At 33.8% G+C, this 20,420-nt stretch overlaps 1 protein-coding gene across 9 annotated transcripts; it reads right to left on the bottom strand.

Annotated features, from left to right (window-relative positions):
- Positions 1–5,489: 5,489 nt before the first annotated feature.
- LOC148271103 (solute carrier family 25 member 35-like) lies at positions 5,490–20,193 on the bottom strand. Of its 9 annotated transcripts, none has more exons than XM_088241834.1 (6): positions 20,091–20,193; positions 18,780–18,945; positions 16,120–16,362; positions 13,761–14,087; positions 10,548–10,690; positions 5,490–5,845 (listed from the first exon to the last, which is right to left on the bottom strand). In XM_088241834.1, exons 3-6 carry the CDS (start codon positions 16,356–16,358, stop codon positions 5,637–5,639), a joined length of 918 nt encoding a protein of 305 aa, XP_088097960.1. In that variant the 5' UTR covers positions 16,359–16,362; positions 18,780–18,945; positions 20,091–20,193; the 3' UTR covers positions 5,490–5,636. The 9 variants fall into 9 exon arrangements, with proteins under 9 accessions (XP_088097960.1, XP_088097958.1, XP_088097955.1 ...); XM_088241832.1 differs by having other exon boundaries at positions 18,780–18,958; positions 20,091–20,177; XM_088241829.1 differs by having other exon boundaries at positions 20,075–20,176.
- Between the last annotated feature and the right edge of the window lie 227 nt (positions 20,194–20,420).

Here is a 20,420-nt window from a genome sequence, read left to right on the forward strand (position 1 = left end):
AAACGAGTTATTCAGTAGGGTGAAGATTTAAAAAAAAGGGCAAAAACATTTATTTCTATATTAACAATAAAATTGGTTAGCGTTTCATATTATTTTATTTTTTTCTATTCATATCATTTATGTATTTCAAAATAAAATATTTATTACAAACTAAAATTCAGGACGTACATACGAGTATTATAAGAATAAAAAATACATAAAAAGGACTCTTGTTAAAGCAGTAAAGCTAGGGTTTCCTAGGACAGCGGCGCCCGTATTTTAACGGCCGTAGTGAACAGTGATGCGGTTGACAGCCGTCGTAACGGTGACTAGAGAGTGGTTTCCTATAAAAATGGTGTTGATAACACCGTTAAAAAATAAAACCACTCTCTATTCACCGCTACGACGGCTGCCTACCGCATCACCGTTCACTACGGCCGTTAAGATACGGGCACCGCTGTACTAGGAAACCCTAGCTTAAGAGAATCCTTCTCCGGAAAACCTCTTCGGATTCACGGAACAGATCAACATCCAGAGCGATGTTGTTCAGTATAGCAGTAGGCCTTCCAACAGGCATAACTAATATAACCTTCGTCAGGTTGGTAATGTATATTGGAATATGAAAGAATCTATGCTGACGCTGTCTTGGGTTATTATCAGGAACATATAAACCAACGCTCATCGTAATCTCAGAATTATCAACCATACCGCGCAACAGCCGATAAAAATGTGTAGTCAAATACACATTCCTTCTAGTCTCTAAATTGTTGTAGCCATGCACACCCTAAAGAAACTCGGTCGGATAGATCCAAGAATAATACCCGCACTCTTTTTCAATATATATCTTTATTAATATATGTGTGTTTGTTTGTCCGTTACAGCATCTCCTCCGAAACAGCGAGTCGTAGCGACATGAAATTTGGACTCGTCATTTAAAGTAAAATTTGTAGTTTAATTGTCATATTTTATACTCAAATTTGTCTCGACATTTACTCGATGCAAGATTGAACTTATTAACGGTAAGTCGTAGAGACGTATAATTTGAATCAAAAATGTAAAGTACCATTTCTAGATCAACCGCGATATTGTTAAGCCAAAATGTTTGACTCTGCTCGATTGAAAATCATCACTTGAAATGGAACTTTTAGGCCACTGTGCAATTTTTAGGCAAAATGAGTTAAATAATATGTTTTAAAAAATGCTACCATTGTCAAATAAATAAAAAATTATTTGAAAATACTCTTACCTAAATAGTACACGTAACTTGTAAAAAAATTGTCCTTATCAACAAAGAAAACCCAAATATGAAAAGAAACACCATATGGCTTGTACCGCTCTACGTATTTCATTCTTAAGTTTACGGATAAAAAAATTATGTTATGATAACATTCAAAATAGTGTTTATCAAAGAAATTCACCAGTTTTTATTTCATATTTTACTATATTGTTTAATTATTGATTTGGTGTTTATTTTGTAGATTTACAAACTGGAATGTAACGACTGCAATGCAGTTTACGTGGGGCAAACTGGGCGCTCTTTCTTAACTAGATATTCAGAACACATAAGATCCTTTAAAAATAAAAAACAAGATTCACAATTTGCCAATCTCTTAATTGAAAATAATCATAAAATTCATTACTTAAATAAACTAGTTCCATTACATGTTGAAAGCAAAGGGCGTAAACTAAATATACTCGAATAATTGGAAATTAATAAGTATCTAAATAATCCTAATTTTAAAATAATAAATGAACAAACCAACCTAATATCTTCACCACTATTAAACGTATTTAAATATACTGTTATTCTTCACTTTGTTCTTTTTTTACACGCTTATATGACGCGTAATTAATAAATGAATCATGTTACAATTGCATTTATATATTTTGATAAGAAATTCTTAAAAATATAAATATTGGATAATAATACATTTATGTTTATATAAATTTCATCATAATTTTTCAATCATGTTTTAAAATTAAAATGAACAGCAACCTATTATCAAATTATTGATATTTTTTTGACAATGATTATCTAAAGTTACAAAACTATAAAGCTTCATTAATTATCTCACAATATATACTTGTATGTCAATAAATAATTACTTTTTTATATTTTTCCCAAAATTCAAAGATAAATACCTAAATTCCCTATTACCTATTTAACACTAAGCCTCGCCCTTAACCATTGGTTTTTCCCTCAATTATGATTAATGTTCATAAGATTATTTTTATTTTCTACTTAAGTACCTTGAATTGTATAACAATATAAGGACATTCAATCCATCTCATCTTCACATTCGTTTGAAAATGCCCTAACAAGGCGAAACAATTGTCACGAAATTTTTGTTTTTATATTTGTAAAAATTAAAATAAAGAGATCAGTAGACTCAAATCAGCGTTTGATTTCTAATATTATAAGTCTTGTATTGTTTATATTTACATTACATACGTAAATACGTTTATTTCTATTTTTATATATTTTTATCTTTTTAATAAAAAAAAATTCTATTGAGTATGTTCTGTAACTTGAATTATAAAAATGAAACTTTTATTTTATTGGTTGGTTGGAAGAAATTGCCATTTGGCAATAAGCCCGCCAATGTACAAATAACATCATGTACAAAAAGTTAAATGAATAAAAATAAAAAATATTATGTATTAGCGCACATAGATTTTTAAATTAAAAAAAAAAACTATTTAATAACATTATCTCATTTCTACTTTCGCTTGTAGATTCGGCGCCTATAAGTAAGAAGTAACAGGTGATAGATTTAATTATAAAGAAGAATCAATTTTCTGGAGGATTTTTCGATTAAAACTGACACTTGACGTTAAAAAATATTTAAAACAGGAAGACTTTAAATTCACAAAAATATGATTGAAACTTGAAACGCCTTAGGCCAAGAACGATTTGATTTCATAAATCGACCAACAGAACTTTCCTATCGTTACCTAATGTATTTATTAAATTATATTATATATATACAACACGACAAATTCATTTTTATTAAAATTTATTGCCCAAAAAAAAATATGTTCAAAACTCGTTTATTTATCGTAGCTGCTCCAAATTTAATTTACTTTGTCCCCATTTAGATATTTTTAATACAAAATTTGTGACTTCAAAAAAACTTTTTGAAACACTGTAAAATGAAACATTTGTCAGTGTGTAATTAGTTTATGTTCCTTTAATTATGTTTATTTTATTATAATATCAAAGTTTTGAATTGGTCAACTGTATTATGAAAATTCCTCTCCTCCACTCCTCCACTCTATTTCCTCATCCCTTAACCTTCTTCCGAGCTCTTTTTTTTCTCATGTCTTGTATAATATATTATTTTTCTCTTTACTGTGTAACATGTTCTCTCATTATATTTGTGAAAAACTTTAACTGGATGTATGTGCTATTTTTATATTTAGTATTCTCATATAAAAACTGTTGCTTTTCCTTAATAAATAAATATAAAAATATCACAAATAAAATTAGTTCTGAAAGAGAAAAAATAATAATATTGCGCATCAAAAACAGAGAAAAAAAATCATAAAAAAGAAAGTTTTATTACGACTTAGTAATTAGTATTAAACAGTGCATTTAAGAACATTTGAAAATGAATAATTGTTGTAATAAAAATGTCTATTTCACAAGTAAATTTGTTGGCTTAGGAATGTAAACGCAGAATCATAGAGTTTCATGCATAGTTAGTACCTACGTATTAATTAATATATCGATCTCTCGAGTGTTTTTTAAACAAGTCAGTCACAAACATTGGTTATCCATCTTTTTCCATATTCCATCCTAAAACAATAGCCACATCTCTGTTGAGATACTGAATACACGTGCTATTTATTTTATGAAATATATCGGGGTTGAACAAGTAAAATGGGGTGTTTTTGAACCGTATCAAATGTGGAAAGGAAACATTTCCAAGCCCCTAACCCTTCCTTCTGTTACCTTTGCATACATTTTATGCAACTTGTAAAAGTGGGTCGTGAGGGTGAAATCTACCCCCGCCTAGGGTAGCTCGTGTAAGAATCTGATGTCTCTCTACGGGGTGAAAATATCGATCGAATATTTCTAAAGTTGAAAACATCAATGGTGTCTATATTTCCACTTGATTAAAATGTAGAATCTCTTGGGAAAACGGTATCATTTCAACACTTGATGCTACAATCTTCTTCAATAAGAAACTAATGCGAAACGTTAAACCCAATATCGTCAGTGAAGTTTTAACAGTGCGTAAGTCAAATCAGAGCTATTTTTTATCGACAGTGCTGAAATCATAAAAATACTTTATTTAAAAGAACTTTTGCATGAAAGCGTTTCTAATTCTTTCAATGAACTGATTTTAAATACTTCTTCCGAAAATTTATACTGCTAATGTTGTTTATCACTTTTATTTTGGGCAATTATTTTTCTCTCCTGTAAAATATTAATTTTTATTTACACATTGTTAGTGCTTAACTGAGATTCAAACTGTCAGTAGAGTCGCAGTGAGTCATAAAAGTAAAATGGATTGTCAAATGTAAAATGTAAGGTTTTTGTTATTTTCATTGTGCGTTTTCTAATATAAATAATATAGATATACATATATAGATAGTTTTTAAAACAGTCTAAATATTTTGTTAATTATATCTGTTTATTAAGCTAGTCTTCTTTGTTTATTCTAAAATGTAAAAATATTTCAAAACACGTATATTGTTAAGTGTCCTCGGCGCGGGTTACCCCAGTGAGGTCACATTATTTCTATTATTGATTATAGTTTGTAAGATTTAAATATGAATAAATAAACAAATAAAATATCTTGCTGGAGGGTGTGATTCTATAAAATGCTGCGAACGCCAATCTGCATTCCACCGGCAACAGTACTGACTAGTCCTACTCGTTGGCGTCCACGTCGCGAACCCTGGGCAATAGGATCGCACTCATAACGGTGTGATCTCAGCAGATAACGAGAGGATGAAAGGCGAGTTTCTGGCGCCTCCAAACCAGTACCAACTAGCTATAGGAACGTAACCCCGGCAGAATCCACCAGAGAAGGCAACGGGAAACCACTCTGGTCACCTTTTCCCAGGAGTCGCTATGGCGAGTATATCCAATAAGCAGTTTTTCTGGCTGCGGAATACAAGAGTAGCGCAGGACCGAGATGCTTTCGCTGTAGTGATCGCCTGACAAGGCACGACAAGAAGAAGAAGAACTTAACTGACGATACATCCTAAAGGTTTCAAAACAATTCAGAAACATCCCTTAGATATTATATTAAATTATTTATGACCGACCGAAGTGTAAATTTTAGTTTCGGCTCTAATTTCGATCTGTTTCGGTCGATGAAACCAGTTTCGGCTGCGGTTCCAGTTTGAGCCACTTTTCAGCTCAGCCAAAACCTGCGGTCGGGATGTGCCGAATTTTTATACGTTCGGCTGTTCTCAGGTAAATAAAAACTAGACTGATTTTGTGATTTGTTGACTACGAGTTCTAAGATCTTTAATATTTATATTTTTGTAGTTCCTTTGTATTGTAATAGTTGAAGCTCCTATAGCGTACATTAAAGAACTGCTATTCTTGGTCCAAAGTAAACCTAACCTCAAATCTGGTCATACGAAAAATTGACACGATCGAGGGGCGCGTTTTAAGTATTTTATTTTATAAATATTATTTACATTTGAGCATTTTGTTTTTCCATTTTTTTAACTAAATTCTTAAGATAGTCCCAAAATATTAAACAAAGAACAGTATGAGGAGCCAGCCTTAAATACAACGGACCAACTCCTTTGTAAAGTCCTAAAAATCCTTCAGATTTAATTATTTTTACTCCACAATCAATAATTCCACTATAAGTTTTTCCTCTGCCCAGCGCGTCTGTATCTGAAAAAAAAAACATATTTATTTAAAGGGATATTCCGATAATTGTCTTAAAACAAACGATTTTAAAAAATATGTCGACTGCTTGACTTTGTAAAAACTCCCTTAAAGTAAATTTCCTTCACCGGGAAAAACTGAACACGTGAACAAATGTTATCGTAAAGGTCAGATAAAAAAGCTTAGGCAAGTCCAAAAATATTAAGTTTATTTTATTTTCATGCCTTGACAATATGTGTCGCAGTCGGCAGCCGGCACATTCCATGTCATCTTTGTAGTGCCTAGAATCGGGAACCATGTTGAGTTAAATTTCAGCCCTTCGTCTTTTTTAAGTGTTTATTTTATTTATTTATACATTTTATCATAAGAGGGGTATTAGATGCAAATTTAGAAATCTCCACAAAAAATGGAAAACTAGTTATTGATGCCAAAATAAACTATACATAAAAACCTACCTACCTAAATAATAGCGTCATTCAAAACCGTCTCTAAATATTGCAAAAACAGATTTCAATAATACTACTTGACACCGCAAACTCAGCATTCTTCGCTGAGTTGGTGGAACATAATTAAAAATCTCACAATTCTTTTTTTTAAGTTTTTCGCAAATATCTCAGTAACTGGCGGCCTCCGTGGTGTAGTGGTTAAGACGCTTGACGCGGGAGGTTCCGGGTTCGATTCCCGGTGAGGACACAAAAATCTGATGTGATTTTTCTCAAGCCTGGGTGTTCTGTGATGTAGTTCACCACTGTTATTAGACTTTCTGACCTGTTGTGCAAAAAAAAACCTCCCGTAATGGAGATTTCAAAGTTTGCTTCCTTATAATATAGGTGGAAAGAAATTGCCTTAAGGCAATATGCCCGCCCATATATGTATATTTATTGTACATGTATATAAAGTGTAAAATAAATCAATAAACATGAAGTCATCAATACGGTTTTTGCCATGTTTTCGGGACGAAAAAGTCATTAATTTTATAAAATGTATGTATTTTATAAAGGCATAGAAACTTTGGAAGCGATTTGCCGAAAAACAAGAATTTGTAACTTAATGACACCTTGCGCTACACCGACGATATATACATTTTTTTGTACACTCTGCCCAGCTAACAAGTTTTTTGGTTTTTTACTTATTACAACAGAGATGAAGAACATTTTAGAGAAGGTAATATAGAAGTCTAGGCATCTACAGGGCTTATGTCCTGTCATTGGCCGGTTCAAGTGGCCACTTTACACACTGTGTAACAGTCACCATTCTGCCTATATTTGAACATCTATGTTTCTTAAATTCTTTCACCTGTTGATGTTTGTGAAGTTGAAGAGCTAAAACCTTTATTTATGCGGGTGAGATTCATCTAAATTTATTTCAACAGAGAGGGAAAAAGTTTTCGAGAAGGGAATATGGAAGTCTAGGCATTTACAGGGCTTATGACCCGTCATTGGCTGGTTTGAGTGGCCTCTTTACACACTGTGTAACATTCACCATTCTGCCCATGTTTGAACATCCACATTTCCTCAACTCTTCCATCTGTTGACTTTTGTGAAGTAAAAGAGCTGAAACCTTTATCACTTGCTACACAGTGTGTAAAGTGGCCACTCAAACCAGCCAATGACAGGTCATAAGCCCTGTAAATGCCTAGACTTCCATATTCCCTTCTCGAAAACTTTTTCCCTCTCTGTTGAAATAATTTTAAATACGAACAACTCCCTAGAGAGGAAATCCAGCCAGTCTGCAAGCATTTGGACATAATCAAACATTGTTGAGATTCATCTAATTGAATTATTTCACCTACATACTAGACAACGCGCAACGCCTGAAAATCTTATTTTTTCAATATCTGTACTTCTTCGTCAACTAGGTGGATTTATCAACGATACCGCGATTGAATTTTTAATATTTTTTTGCACCAATCGACACGAGCCTTCCAACGCGAACAAATCTTTTTAACACATTGTATCCCGGAGCCGTGTAAACACGTGATTGTGCGCCCGAGCGTTGGGTCTCGGTCCCGTGTTTTCACGTGGTGTACCAGCTATCTAAAATGCGCATTTTATTCACATCTAGTGACTTTTATTAGTACTTTTTCGTAGTTTTATGAATAGTAAATATTCAAACCATTCCAAAGCTGTCATCTGATTTGCAATATCGGTAAATGAAAGGATCTCTTTTATCGATTGAAATCACATGTTTTTTTCACAGCCACTTGTGACCTCCATTGACCATTACGATTTCGCCCAGTTTCGCTTGCAGTTGACGTTTGATTTTGAAGATTGTTTACGAGGGATATTTTACACACCTCAAAGTGTGTTGGAATATAATAAGTATATGAGCGGTGTGGACATCTTGGACCAGTTCTTGTCCTATTACAATATCCACAGGAAGACCATTAAGTGGTCAAAAAAAGTATTTTTTCACCTTGTTATGTGTGTTCTGTTTAATTCTTTTATATTATATAAGAAAAATAATCTTAGTAACAACAAAAAAATAGAGTTTATTTGTTAGATTATGTAGGTTCTTTAGTTTTAAGTAATCATTTTTCGCCTTCTGGAGACCACATTTTGCAGTCACCGGATCCACTCCGAGTGCGAAACTTGCAGGATCCACCGAACAGGTTGTCAGGAGATATGTCCAAGCATGTTTTAATAGCTATCCCTACCACAGAGAAAAAAGACAAACCCTGTCGAATCTGCAAGGTGTGTGCAAAGCACAAAAAAAGGAGCGAGACCCGGTTTATGTGCAAACATTGCAATGTGGGTCTCCATAAAGGCCAATGTTGGTTGGCAAAACTATCATAGAAAAATTACTTATTAAATAGTTTTAATTAAATGTGAGAAGTTTCAATTGATTTAACCTAGTATTTTCATAATTATAAAACTTATAAGAAACCCTTCACAAAACATAAATTTTAACAAAAATGGGCCGGGCACGGGGTAAATTTTATGTGTATTTGACCGGTGCTCATAGTGCATAAATGTTCATGCAATATTGAATTTATGTGAGTGGAAATATAGCCCAAGCATGCTTCAATCTCACGGTATGTCACATGATGATCTTGCAATATCAGTTCACGCAAAGCATCGATTTTTTCTGGCACAACAGCCGATTTTGGACAACCTTCACGAAATTCGTCCTGTAACGAAGTGCAACCACGATTGAATTCAGAAAATCAGCGAAACACGGTGGTTTAAGAAGGTGCTTCATCACCAAAAGTCGCAGCGAGTTGATTAGCATACTGTTGTTGGTTTAATCCACGTCGAAAGTCATAGAAAATCATCGCACGAAAATGTTCACCATTTTGTTCCATTTTTTTAACAAAATAAAATTTCTAAGTATCTGTAAACAATACAAATATCACTCGTATGACAAAACGTTCTGAGTACGTGTACCATTAAAAATGGCAACCTTTTCGATGACAATGTCAGATTTGACATATTCACACTGGTGTTACCACATCTCAAAACTTAAGTAGCAACCTTCGTACCTGATTAAACCATTTAGCATTTTGAATCTCCCATAATCTATTCTGTTACCACTTTCGATGCTTTTCTTTGTTGTGAAAGTACCTTATTGAGTTCTGATGGATATTTGCGTCCCTTTACCCGCAGGGGACAGAAATGGGTTTATCCGATCACGTTTCTACCTTGAAAATACAGATTATATTGAACCAGTTTTATGTTTACGTCTAACAAGATTACTGATTTAACTTTTTAGTTCCTCTGCCAATCAATAAAGCATACAATTAAAATTATTAGCTAAATCAGCCTTCGTTTACAAGCAATGCAACATACCGTACAGCTATGGCCTATATTTTCCCAACTTTTTCGGACAATTTCTTCAAAATCACGGACAATGTATACTTGTAATGCCGAATTAAATAGACTACAGTAATTGTGCTAATAAGCGACGTGATAACAATTTCTCACCATGGTTACTTATCGTATTTGCTATCACAATGCAACATCCATGAACACCTAATATTAAATGTCAAAATATTTACGTTTCGCGACGTATAATCCTGCTGCGCAATCACATATTTAAATTTCACCAGTGTAAATATGGAAAATATTCCAAAACTGCTATTTTTATTTATTTCTTTATTATTTATGATGCTATTTATTGCATTTAGCCAGCGGTTGGCAAGCCAAATGTCAAGAAAAACAGTCACCATAGTAATTGTCATTTAATTTTCACTTTTTTGTATTAGATACTCCTGTCTATTTTGCAAATGGAATACATTGTATTATTTTTTATAGTAAACGCCGATTTTTCACCAATGAACAGTATTTATTTACGAGGAAAACAAAAAACAAACCGACACGAGCGTTGACTTAGAGATTACACACGCGTTGACTTATGACTGCGATAACTTAAGCATGTTCATTGTGTTCGCTCGAATGTTTAGCATGTTTTTAAGCACGTCGATAGTTATTTTTGGTTGAGCTACAGGGCTACTAACCAATGTGACGTCACGGGAGGAGTAATTTTTAAATAACGAAACTTAAAAAAATAAAAGCGACGAGATTATTAAAATTTGTATTTGTTTATTATTTTTAATTTTAATACTAATTTAAAACTACAAAAATAAATTTTATTGTATTTAAATAGATTTTCGACTCAAAATCCGATACTAGTAACATTTTTTTTTGCTTCACGGTTTTTTTAAAAACACAATTATGTCGCACGAATGTTTATTTAAAGTTATCTTTACCTTGATTATATATTCTGGTCGACATGCAGTCAAAGGGACACATGACCATGACCACGGCGACTCCGCTTATATTGCTGGCCACGAATGCCGCCAAAATCGGAGAATCAACAAGAACATTATTCCTTTTCAGCATGTCCTTGGACCTTTGAAAATAAAAAGAAAACAGCCTAATAATCATCTGGCAGTACGACATATCTTTTTCTAGCATTTTTGTCAACTTCAATTTGTTGGGTAATTACTACAACCAGGTAACTTTAAAATCAGCATTTTTGAGTTAACCACGACCAGCATATTTTTGTATATTCCTCCATAAATGCTTAAAATAGGTGAGTAGTGATTTATTAGAATCATATTATGATAGTTTGAATGTATGACTCGTCTATTTGTAGCGTAGAGGATTTTTTTATTTATTTATTAAACACTTTATAAACATACTAGCGGACCCGACAGACGTTGTCCTGCCCGAAAGTTTGGTTGCCTGCTATTACCTTAGAAAAGACATTCATTCATTGATAAGTTGGTACCTAGATACTTTTTAATGATTGAATTCCAAAACTAAACATTGTTAGTATTGAATTTAAGTAGGTACTTAGGTACTTGTTTATGCTTGAATTTCAAAATATAAGATAAATATTTTTTCAAATATGGCACGCTTTTTTCAAACGTCAAACTCCGGTCTTCTCACCAACAGAGGGGTGTACTTATTTATGTACGAATAAAAATTTTAAAAAATGTATTGAATTTAATATTATTTTAGTACTACCAAAAATCCAGTAAAATGAAATAAATGTGTAGAAATTATAAGGAATTTTAATTCCTATAAGGAAAAAATTTGATTGAGATCTATAAAAAACAAATGCTGTTTGTAAACATTCAAAATCAAACTTTCTTTACACACAAAAAACAACATCTTTCGATTTTTTTGTAAATGCATTCCCCTCAAATGCAACCGTGGTAGATCGACGAATTAAACATTTATGCTCCTTACTTCTTTTTTACATGTTGGATTGAAGATTTTAATATCTACGAACACGCACAGCGCAAAGATCTATATTTCTCTGAAAACCGCACGTAAATCGGTTAAGCCGTTTAGGAGGAGTTCGGTGACATCACACGTACAAAGAAATTATATATATAAAGATAAGGGCGGGCAATATGCCCTGAAGCAATTTCTTCCTACCTTCCCAAACCGTTCAGTTTGAGAAAATTACAAGTACATGGACATATTGAATCTTACGATTTTATACAAAATTAAAAACAAAGATTAACAAAATGAAATAAATTACACCATACTATGAAGAGTGGAGAGGGGGTGGGAAATCAGAAGAAGGGTAAAGGAACAAATCAAATATTTAGATAGTGACATTTCAATCTTGACTTAAATGTAAATAAAGAAGGGGCGTCTCTAACATAAGTGGGTAGATTATTCCACAGTTGAACAGCTACTACTGTGAAAGAGGAGGCAAGAAAATTAGAACGATGAAAGGGTATTAAAGGGGCTCTCTCGTTACTTAAACGAAGAGGAATATGTTTTGTGTTGGGATGATATTTGTAAAGAATTGTTATTTTACCAATATTTTGTTGCAAAGTGGCGTGTATAAAATGAAGGATTTCTACAATATTATTAGTATGTCCAAATGTTTGCGGACTAGCTGGATTTCCTCCATAGGAAGTAATTAATATTTAAATATGATGCAACACAGAGGAAAAGCATTTTTGAAAAAAGAATATGGAAGTCTTTGCATTTCCAAAGCTTATGGCCTGTCATTGGCAGGTTAAAATGGCCACTTTACACACTGTGTACCATGAGGTATCTTCCTCTGAAGTTTCGCGGTCTGGCCCTGAAAAACCGTGTATATATAATTGGTTATGTTGTTTATGAATATTTTAGTTTTTTATTGTTTATTATGTTAATTATAATTAGGTTAATTGGTTTAATTACGTTTTGTTTATTGTTATTATTTTGTTAATTTTTTTAACTTTGTAAAATAGCTAATCTTAGGCGTGTTTCACATTTTGAAAAATGTTTCCCTCGGCACGGGACACCCCAGTGAGGGAACATTATTCTGTATAAAAAAAAGAATACAAACAATGTAAAAGTAAAAATAAATAAAATAAAATAAAATAAATTGGCCAATAATTTTGGTTTACTTGTAAATATTGCTTTTTTTGTTACAATGGCTGTTGTTTTCTTTTCATAAATAAAATGCACTGCATGCACACAAATGCTTTGCACTTACAGCAAATCGGCTAAACAAAATGGATTTTTTACCCTCGAAAATAGACGCACTATATCTGAATTATGCTATTAATATAAATTATTCGATAATAAAGTAGACTCTTTTAACCTACTCTCCAAAATTAATCTTTATGTCCCCTTCGCGTGACAAGAAATAAGTATTTATTCCATCTGCCAGTCTGTAGCACTAACTATGCACAACACTCTTTTCTCTATCGTTCTTGCTCCAACTAAAATACTTTTTTTTCATTTATTGATATATTTAACACGCTTCTGGCTGCGATACGATCTCACTTACTATTTAATGCTCACACTTACACACACCTGAACACTTACTCCCACACAAATACACATACACGCCTCTACACGTACTCTAATACAAATACACATAATCACACCTTTTGATGTACCACAATTTAATATGTATGATTTTTATTTAGAAACTTCGCTGGCCGTCTTTAAACCGCATCTTTTTTATGTTATGATATCATTGTCGAATGTTTGTTTCTGTGAAATAAAGAAAATATTCTCATATACACATAAATTCAAAAAAAAATCAAAGAAAAACACATAAATTTACATATAAAAATGACGTGCTAGTTATGTTTTCTCTACCCCCGCGAGAGCGTTCCAAATCGCACTGCAGGAACAATATATTACAGTAAAGAACCACCTTCAAAATCAATATTTTACGTTTACTCTACCAGGAATCTTATCCAGTACCTCAAATATGGAAGGCAAACGCAAAAACTACTACACTACAAAATAGACTTTTCTTTATTTAATCAAATACAGTATTTTTTACAGTATTTTTTTCTGAGAATACCCACTAAGTCGTAAACACTTGACCAGACTTATAATTCTATTTCAAACATAGAGTTGGATTCTTCACCCGTTCGTACTCAGATATAATAAAGCTACATAAAAAATAATGGAGTTATGGGTTATCTTCTTTAGTTATTTATATTTCTCACTTGGTAAAAGTTGTGAGTTGGACAGGGCTACCAACGCCCGCCCTTAGCACAGAACTCTGCCACCCCCTCATCAGCCCTGAGAGTCCACTAGACCGGACTATGCTCTCCACGGCGTGCCAAGACCCTCTGTAATCGTGCTGGTACCCGACAGCTATGCTCTGGCTAGACTTGGATTGGATCTGGGTCTTCAGAAGGTAGAATGGGCTGCCAAAGTAGGCGCCCGTCACTCCAGCGACTGAGCCGAAGAAAATGCTCTTTAGTGTGTCGGTTTCGCCTCTGCTGTTTTTCGTCAGCTGGTGCGACTCGGCTGTTTGGTAGATTCCTAACCTTAAAAAGGCGATAATTAACTTTCAACAAAGATAAACAACAATGTTTGCGTATGTCCAAATGCTGGCAGTCAGGCCGAATTCCTTCCTTAGAGAATAATTTAGATCTAAATTTATTGTAACATAGAGGGAAAATATTTTTAAATAAGGGAATATGGAAGTCTACACATTTACAAGGTTTTTGAACTGGCGTTGGCTGGTTTAAGCGGCCACTTTACACACTGTAACATTCACCACATCCACATTTCCTCAACTCTTCCATCTGTAGACTTTCGTGAAGTGAAAGAGCTGAAACCTTTATCATGTGGGTGAGATTTATCCGGCTCAACCATTTTGCAACGCTAACTGCCTAGGCAACGCCTAAAACCCTAAAATAAGCATACAAAGTGTTTTTTAACACTGAGTACCGGCTAAATACACATAGAATTTACCCTGTGCCCGGCCCATTTTTGTGAAATTTCCTGCTTTGTGAAGGGTTTCTTAAAAGTGTTATAATTATAAAAATTCTGGGTTAAATCAATTGACACTTCTCATATTTATTAAAAATATTTTGAAACATTTTTGTATGATAGTTTTGCACAACATTGCCGTTTATGGAGAGCCACATTGCAATGTTCGCACATATACAGGGTCTTACTCCTTTTTTTGTGCTTTTTATCCAGGAGCCGTGTAAACACGTGATTATAATAACCACGTGTTGTGTCCCGGTCCCGTGTTTTCACGTGGTTTACCAGCAGCGAAAAAGTACTAACAAAAGTCACTAGATATCAATGAAATGCACTTTTTTTAGACAGCTTGTAAACCACGTGAAAACACGGGACCGGGACACAACGCGTGGTTATAATCACGTGTTTACACGGCTCCGGGATACAAAGTGTTAATTTACCATTTTGAATTTCCGCAAAAACGGTTCATTGCGATGTCCACGCCCCTAATACGTCTCGATTCGATTGATTTTGTACTTTTGTTTATGATCCTTCAAATTAAAATATAATATCTTATCATCATGAATCTTGACGTCACAATTCTTAAGGCCAAACGTGTGACGTATTTTAAAACAATTTTATTTTTGCAGTTATGAAAGAAAACATTTTCCATTGATTTCATTATCATCATTTCCTTTCGCACCTAATGGCGCATCGGGCACTGCATTAATATACGAATCGCAGCGTATCTTGATCATTTTGTTACATGAAGGTAAGATGATTGGTCTTACGCTTCAGGTACCAGTTCAGGGACTATGATAAATTCTGGTGTGGGAACATCCTTTTTAATAAATATTTCATGTCAACCATGTCGGTAATCGAGCCCGAGACCTCTCGCATAGTAGGCAAACGCGCTGACAATTACACCACGAGGCCGACACTGATATAGAATATACAATTATTTTTTTAAAATCCATTTCACAAATTTTTATCCGAATTTGTATTTGTAATATTCCCCCATTATGTACATAATTTCGTCAACCTTAAAAACGCAGTTGACAACTTTTTTTGCGAAATTATAATAAAGGTATTTTCCCTTTTTTTATTATTGTTTTTAAATACCTAAGCAAAAACATTCACTTTTTTTCCGTACAATTTTTGTTTATTCTCAAATGTAAAAATATTTAAAAAATATATATATGTTATATGTTTACCATATTGATGTTTTTTATATGTTTGTAAAAACATATTTATATGTCATATTTATGTTTTTTTTTTTTTTTTTTTTTTCTGATCCTGTATTTGTGATGATATATACTCATGTGTCTTTGTCATTTAATTGCTCGTCCCATCTCGACCCAAGACTTTTAGTCCCATGGAGTTGGGACTTACGTCTCAAATAATGTACAATAAGCTTATGTATGTAAATAAATAAATAAATTGTTATTCCCGATTTGTGAAATCACCGTATTTTAGACTCACTAGAAATTCTGTACCAAATTCGCCACAGACGGACATAAAAAATGACTTTTCGGTATAAAACCGTAAGTCTAACACCCTATTTATAATCTCGCGGTGAATATGTGAATAAGATAACATGTTTTTTACCTAGTGCTGTTACAAACGAGTTGAAACCCAACGGCAGGAAGCAATCCCTTTTGCAGGGCTAAAATGCCATCATTTTTAGTTATCATATAGATCGCGTGGGGCACACTTCTGTAATGCACCGCGTAATGGCCCCTAAACTGCAGTTCGCCCTGAAGTTGCATGCGAGTCTTCACTACGTCTAGCGGGTTGCTGAAAATCACTGCACTCATGGCGGCGACGCCGCCGATCATGAAATCCATCGAACTGTCAAAAAACGGGGGAATTTTTTTATTTTTATTTATTACATGTACGGCCAATTTGAAGAAACATAAATGCAAGAAACTGAACAAAAAGAACATAAAACTATGTAGCAAAGACAAACAAGAGCAAAACAATAACGGTATACAATATATTCATAAAAACGAAAGACATAAGACTTCGAGCTAAACCATGCCAATCCAACTTCATCCCACACTGTTTGGTCGCGAAGAGATCTACGAAAAGCTGGAAGATCTATCCCAAAGAATTCCAAGTCGTGTGATGAATTGACTAATCTACACATTCTGGACATTGGGGCATAAAAACAAAACTTGCTCTTAGAAGATTTTATAAATAGCCAGATTTTGACTTCTGGTGACATGGTTGGGAACATGAAAAGAAATTGATTGCAACAGAGATGGGACATCACGTACAGCACTAAGTATTTTGAAAATGCATATAAGGTCCATTTCAGTTCTACGTCTCTCCAATGAAGACGGATTAAGAGATTGCTCTATTTCAAAATAGGATTATTTACCCCTTTGTAATCCGAGCAACTATGCCATTTTTCTTAGAAAACGGTGTTGGACAGACTCGATATGGTCAATATGAGTCCTGTAGAATGGAGACCAAATAGGAGAAGCGTATTCTAGATGGGGTCGAACTAGTGAGCAATAGAGAGTTTTGATGGTATTAATATTGTTGAAGTCCGCCGTCACTCTATTGATAAAACCGAGAAGTTTGAGAGATTTGTTTACAATATTATCAATGTGTTCACGATAGGAGAGTTTACTATCTAAATTAATGCCAAGATCCTTTATTGACGAAACCATTGAAAGATTTTAGTTTTAGATGTTTTAATATAACTTTTTGGAACTAATAACCATCGACTAATTAATGTAATACATAGACGCGCCCTGCGCCCTCAAAAATGAAGACACTTAACTGATGCCCAGACGCTCAATGAATGCCTAATTTCGTACTTAGTCATTCTTCGACCGCTAGCCAGGTGAAAATGCCTGATTGTGTCATGAAAATATTTGAAAACCTCCCGGACACAGATTGTAAATCGAATTAGGTCACTTTTGATTGATAATAATTTCAATGTTTAGAGATTGTCCAAATTTTTCTAGACAAAAGACTAGATGTCCTCCCCTAGGGAATCATTAAGATGAATAAATCGCAACAGAGATGGATAACATTTTAGAGAAGGGAATATGGAAGTCTAGGCGTTTACAGGGGTTATGACCTGTTGTTGGCTGGTTTAAGTGGCCACTATACACACTGTGTAATATTCACCATTTTGCCTATGTTTGAAGATCCATATTTCTTCAATCCTTCTATTTGTTCATTTTAGTGAAGTTATAAAGAGCTGAAACCTTTATTGTTGTGAAGAGATTCATTTGATCGAATTATTTCACATACTAGGCAACGCCTGAAAACCATTTTTTAAATTTTAAACTTCTTCTTGGACCAGTTGGTTTTCAGGCGTTAACATGTTCTCCATCTCTGTTGTAATTTGTTAATGGTAAATTTTTGTTCAAGAATGATTAACAAAGCCTTAAATAATTCATATTCAAATAAAAATACTATTTTTGTTGACGTAACCCTAGCGGCGCAATTGCGAAGCTCTGATACGAATACATTTTAAAAATATATCAATGTGAGTTAATATTATTTTTGTGTTACCAAAATCCAGTACAAAGAAAAAAATAGGTAAAAAAAAAAGGAATTTGAGGAAAAACTCTGATTAGGATCCGACAAAAACGAATGTTAATTGTAAACATTTAATTACAAACTTTTTTTGCCAAAAATGAGTATCCTCTAATTTTAGGTACTATTATATATGCATGCCCGTTGAATGCAGTCCTGTTATAGATAAACAAACCGATTTACTATAGTACTTAAAATATAGCTTGACTAGAATGGCAGTTGTCAGCAAACGTGAGGACATAACTTTGTAGTTGCGTCCAAGGAGTGATTTATATTGACTATTAACAGAAAATGGTACAAAATCTTGGGCAAGATTTGACGCAACGAATATTGCATTGTGTAAAACACAAATTGGATGAAATCTGTGGTCAAATTCATAAAAATTACAACACGTCGTATTTTTCAACAAATATTTGAACCAAGATCTGCGCGCGCATCCAACGCTTGTGATATTATTAAGTTTACTGTCAACTTCAACTGTCAACACACATTAATTTGTTATTTGTGTCACTTTATTAATTTATCCTCGGCCTTATCAATTTCACTGCACTTTATTTCTTCACGCTTACGTTTCTTTTCTGGAATTACTGATTTTCAAAAAGGTTTACGATTCATATTCTTTTAGTAACCCGACACTGATTATTGATTAAATAATAATGTACAAGACAGCTTGTTACGTCAAGATGGAGATTAAAAAATGTGCAACTCACCTTTCTCATACGTTTTTATCAAAAACTGCCATCTTCCCTTCAGCTCAGTCAGATTCCACTGTCATAAAAAAGTATTTATCATATTTTATTATAAAACTTCTCTATTCTTCGTGAGTTTTTCTACTCTCCACAAACGTCGTTTCTTTCATTATCTCTGCACTGGCACCTGCAGCGTAAGACTGATCACCTTAGCTTATACTTAAAACAAAAATAATGCAGATGCGCTGCAACTGGAGTGCCAATACACTGCGTACCATTCTGCCTATGTTTAAACATCTACATTTTCTCAACCCTTCCATCTGTTGACTTTTATGAAGTAAAAGAGCTGAAACCCTTATCGCGCGGGAGAGATTCATCCGGCTGAATCAATTCACCTTGCCTAGTGGCAATGCCTGAAAACAGTTTTTCAATAGTGAGATTCATCTCACTCACATTTCAACATTGAAAGCATCCACCACATACCCGAATCCGTTTTAAAGACTAAATGTCTCCTTGGATTCACTCATACAAGCAAGCGATTTTTCATTTTTTTATTACGAATTGATTATATTTCTTCCTCTACTAACCAAATTCAGTAAGGAAAAGCGCGAATAAATATTTACATTTACAACTTTCAATGTCCCTTTCACTGTCGCCCTAAAACCTCCCCTCATCATCTACAAGGTAGGGATAAGGGGAAGTATACATAAAATAAGTAAATAAATCCTTCACCCATTTCAAACCCCTTTATGTCGACAGTGATAGGAAACGTGAGCATCTACTCTCTGAAGCGCCAGAACGCCCCCAGGTGACACTCAATGCCGGTCCCCAAAAGAAGCAGACTTACCCAAAGACTAATGGCTACAAACCAACTTTTGCCACGACTTATACCCACTCAAACTGTAATTATTGAGGATTTTTTTTCGAAGAAGAAAGGTTTTCTATTGCGGATGCCCCTGTCAGTGGACATCTTTTGCTGATGACTTCCCTGAGCACAGAATATACGTCTCCTTTATTGCTCTTGCTTGATGAGGTAAAACCCACATTTCAACAAATGGAATAGTTGAGGAAATGTGGATGTTTAAACATACGCAGAATGGTGAATGTTAAACAGTGTGTAAAGTAGCTACTTAAACCAGCCAATGACAGGTCTAAACTTCCATATTCCCATTTCAAAAATCTTCCCATCTCTGTTGCAACATATTTAGAACATTTTTTTTTCTACTGCGTTTTTTTCAGAAACATGTCAAACTGAGATATTGCACTTTCATACACCATAAATACATCGTTAATATGGAAAACTTATTATTCAGTACATCTAATATGGATTACTGTTTTAAGAAGCACTTTTTTGTTGAAAACTTGTTAATTAAACTTTATATATCTTATTTGTACGCTCTTCACTATGTACCAGAGCCCTACTAACTTTAGTAATAAGAATTATAACATACCACGCGTTATTTTCACTGCGCAGACTCAGATAAGGACAAACTGCGGTCCGCAAGCCGCTCGCGGTCTTTCATTAATTTGTTAGGGACCTTAGGTTGAATAACTTACGTATTTTAATAAGAGATAGAAAATTATCAAAACGCCTGGTAAAATACCGATAATTTACGGTCTTACAAATGTAAATGATGGTAATTTTACCGAGGAACATTTTAT

This window comes from Micrasema longulum, unplaced genomic scaffold (assembly GCF_059751315.1).
Source record: "Micrasema longulum isolate JH-2025_06_02 unplaced genomic scaffold, ASM5975131v1 h1tg003096l, whole genome shotgun sequence".
Lineage (NCBI taxonomy): Eukaryota > Metazoa > Arthropoda > Insecta > Trichoptera > Brachycentridae > Micrasema > Micrasema longulum.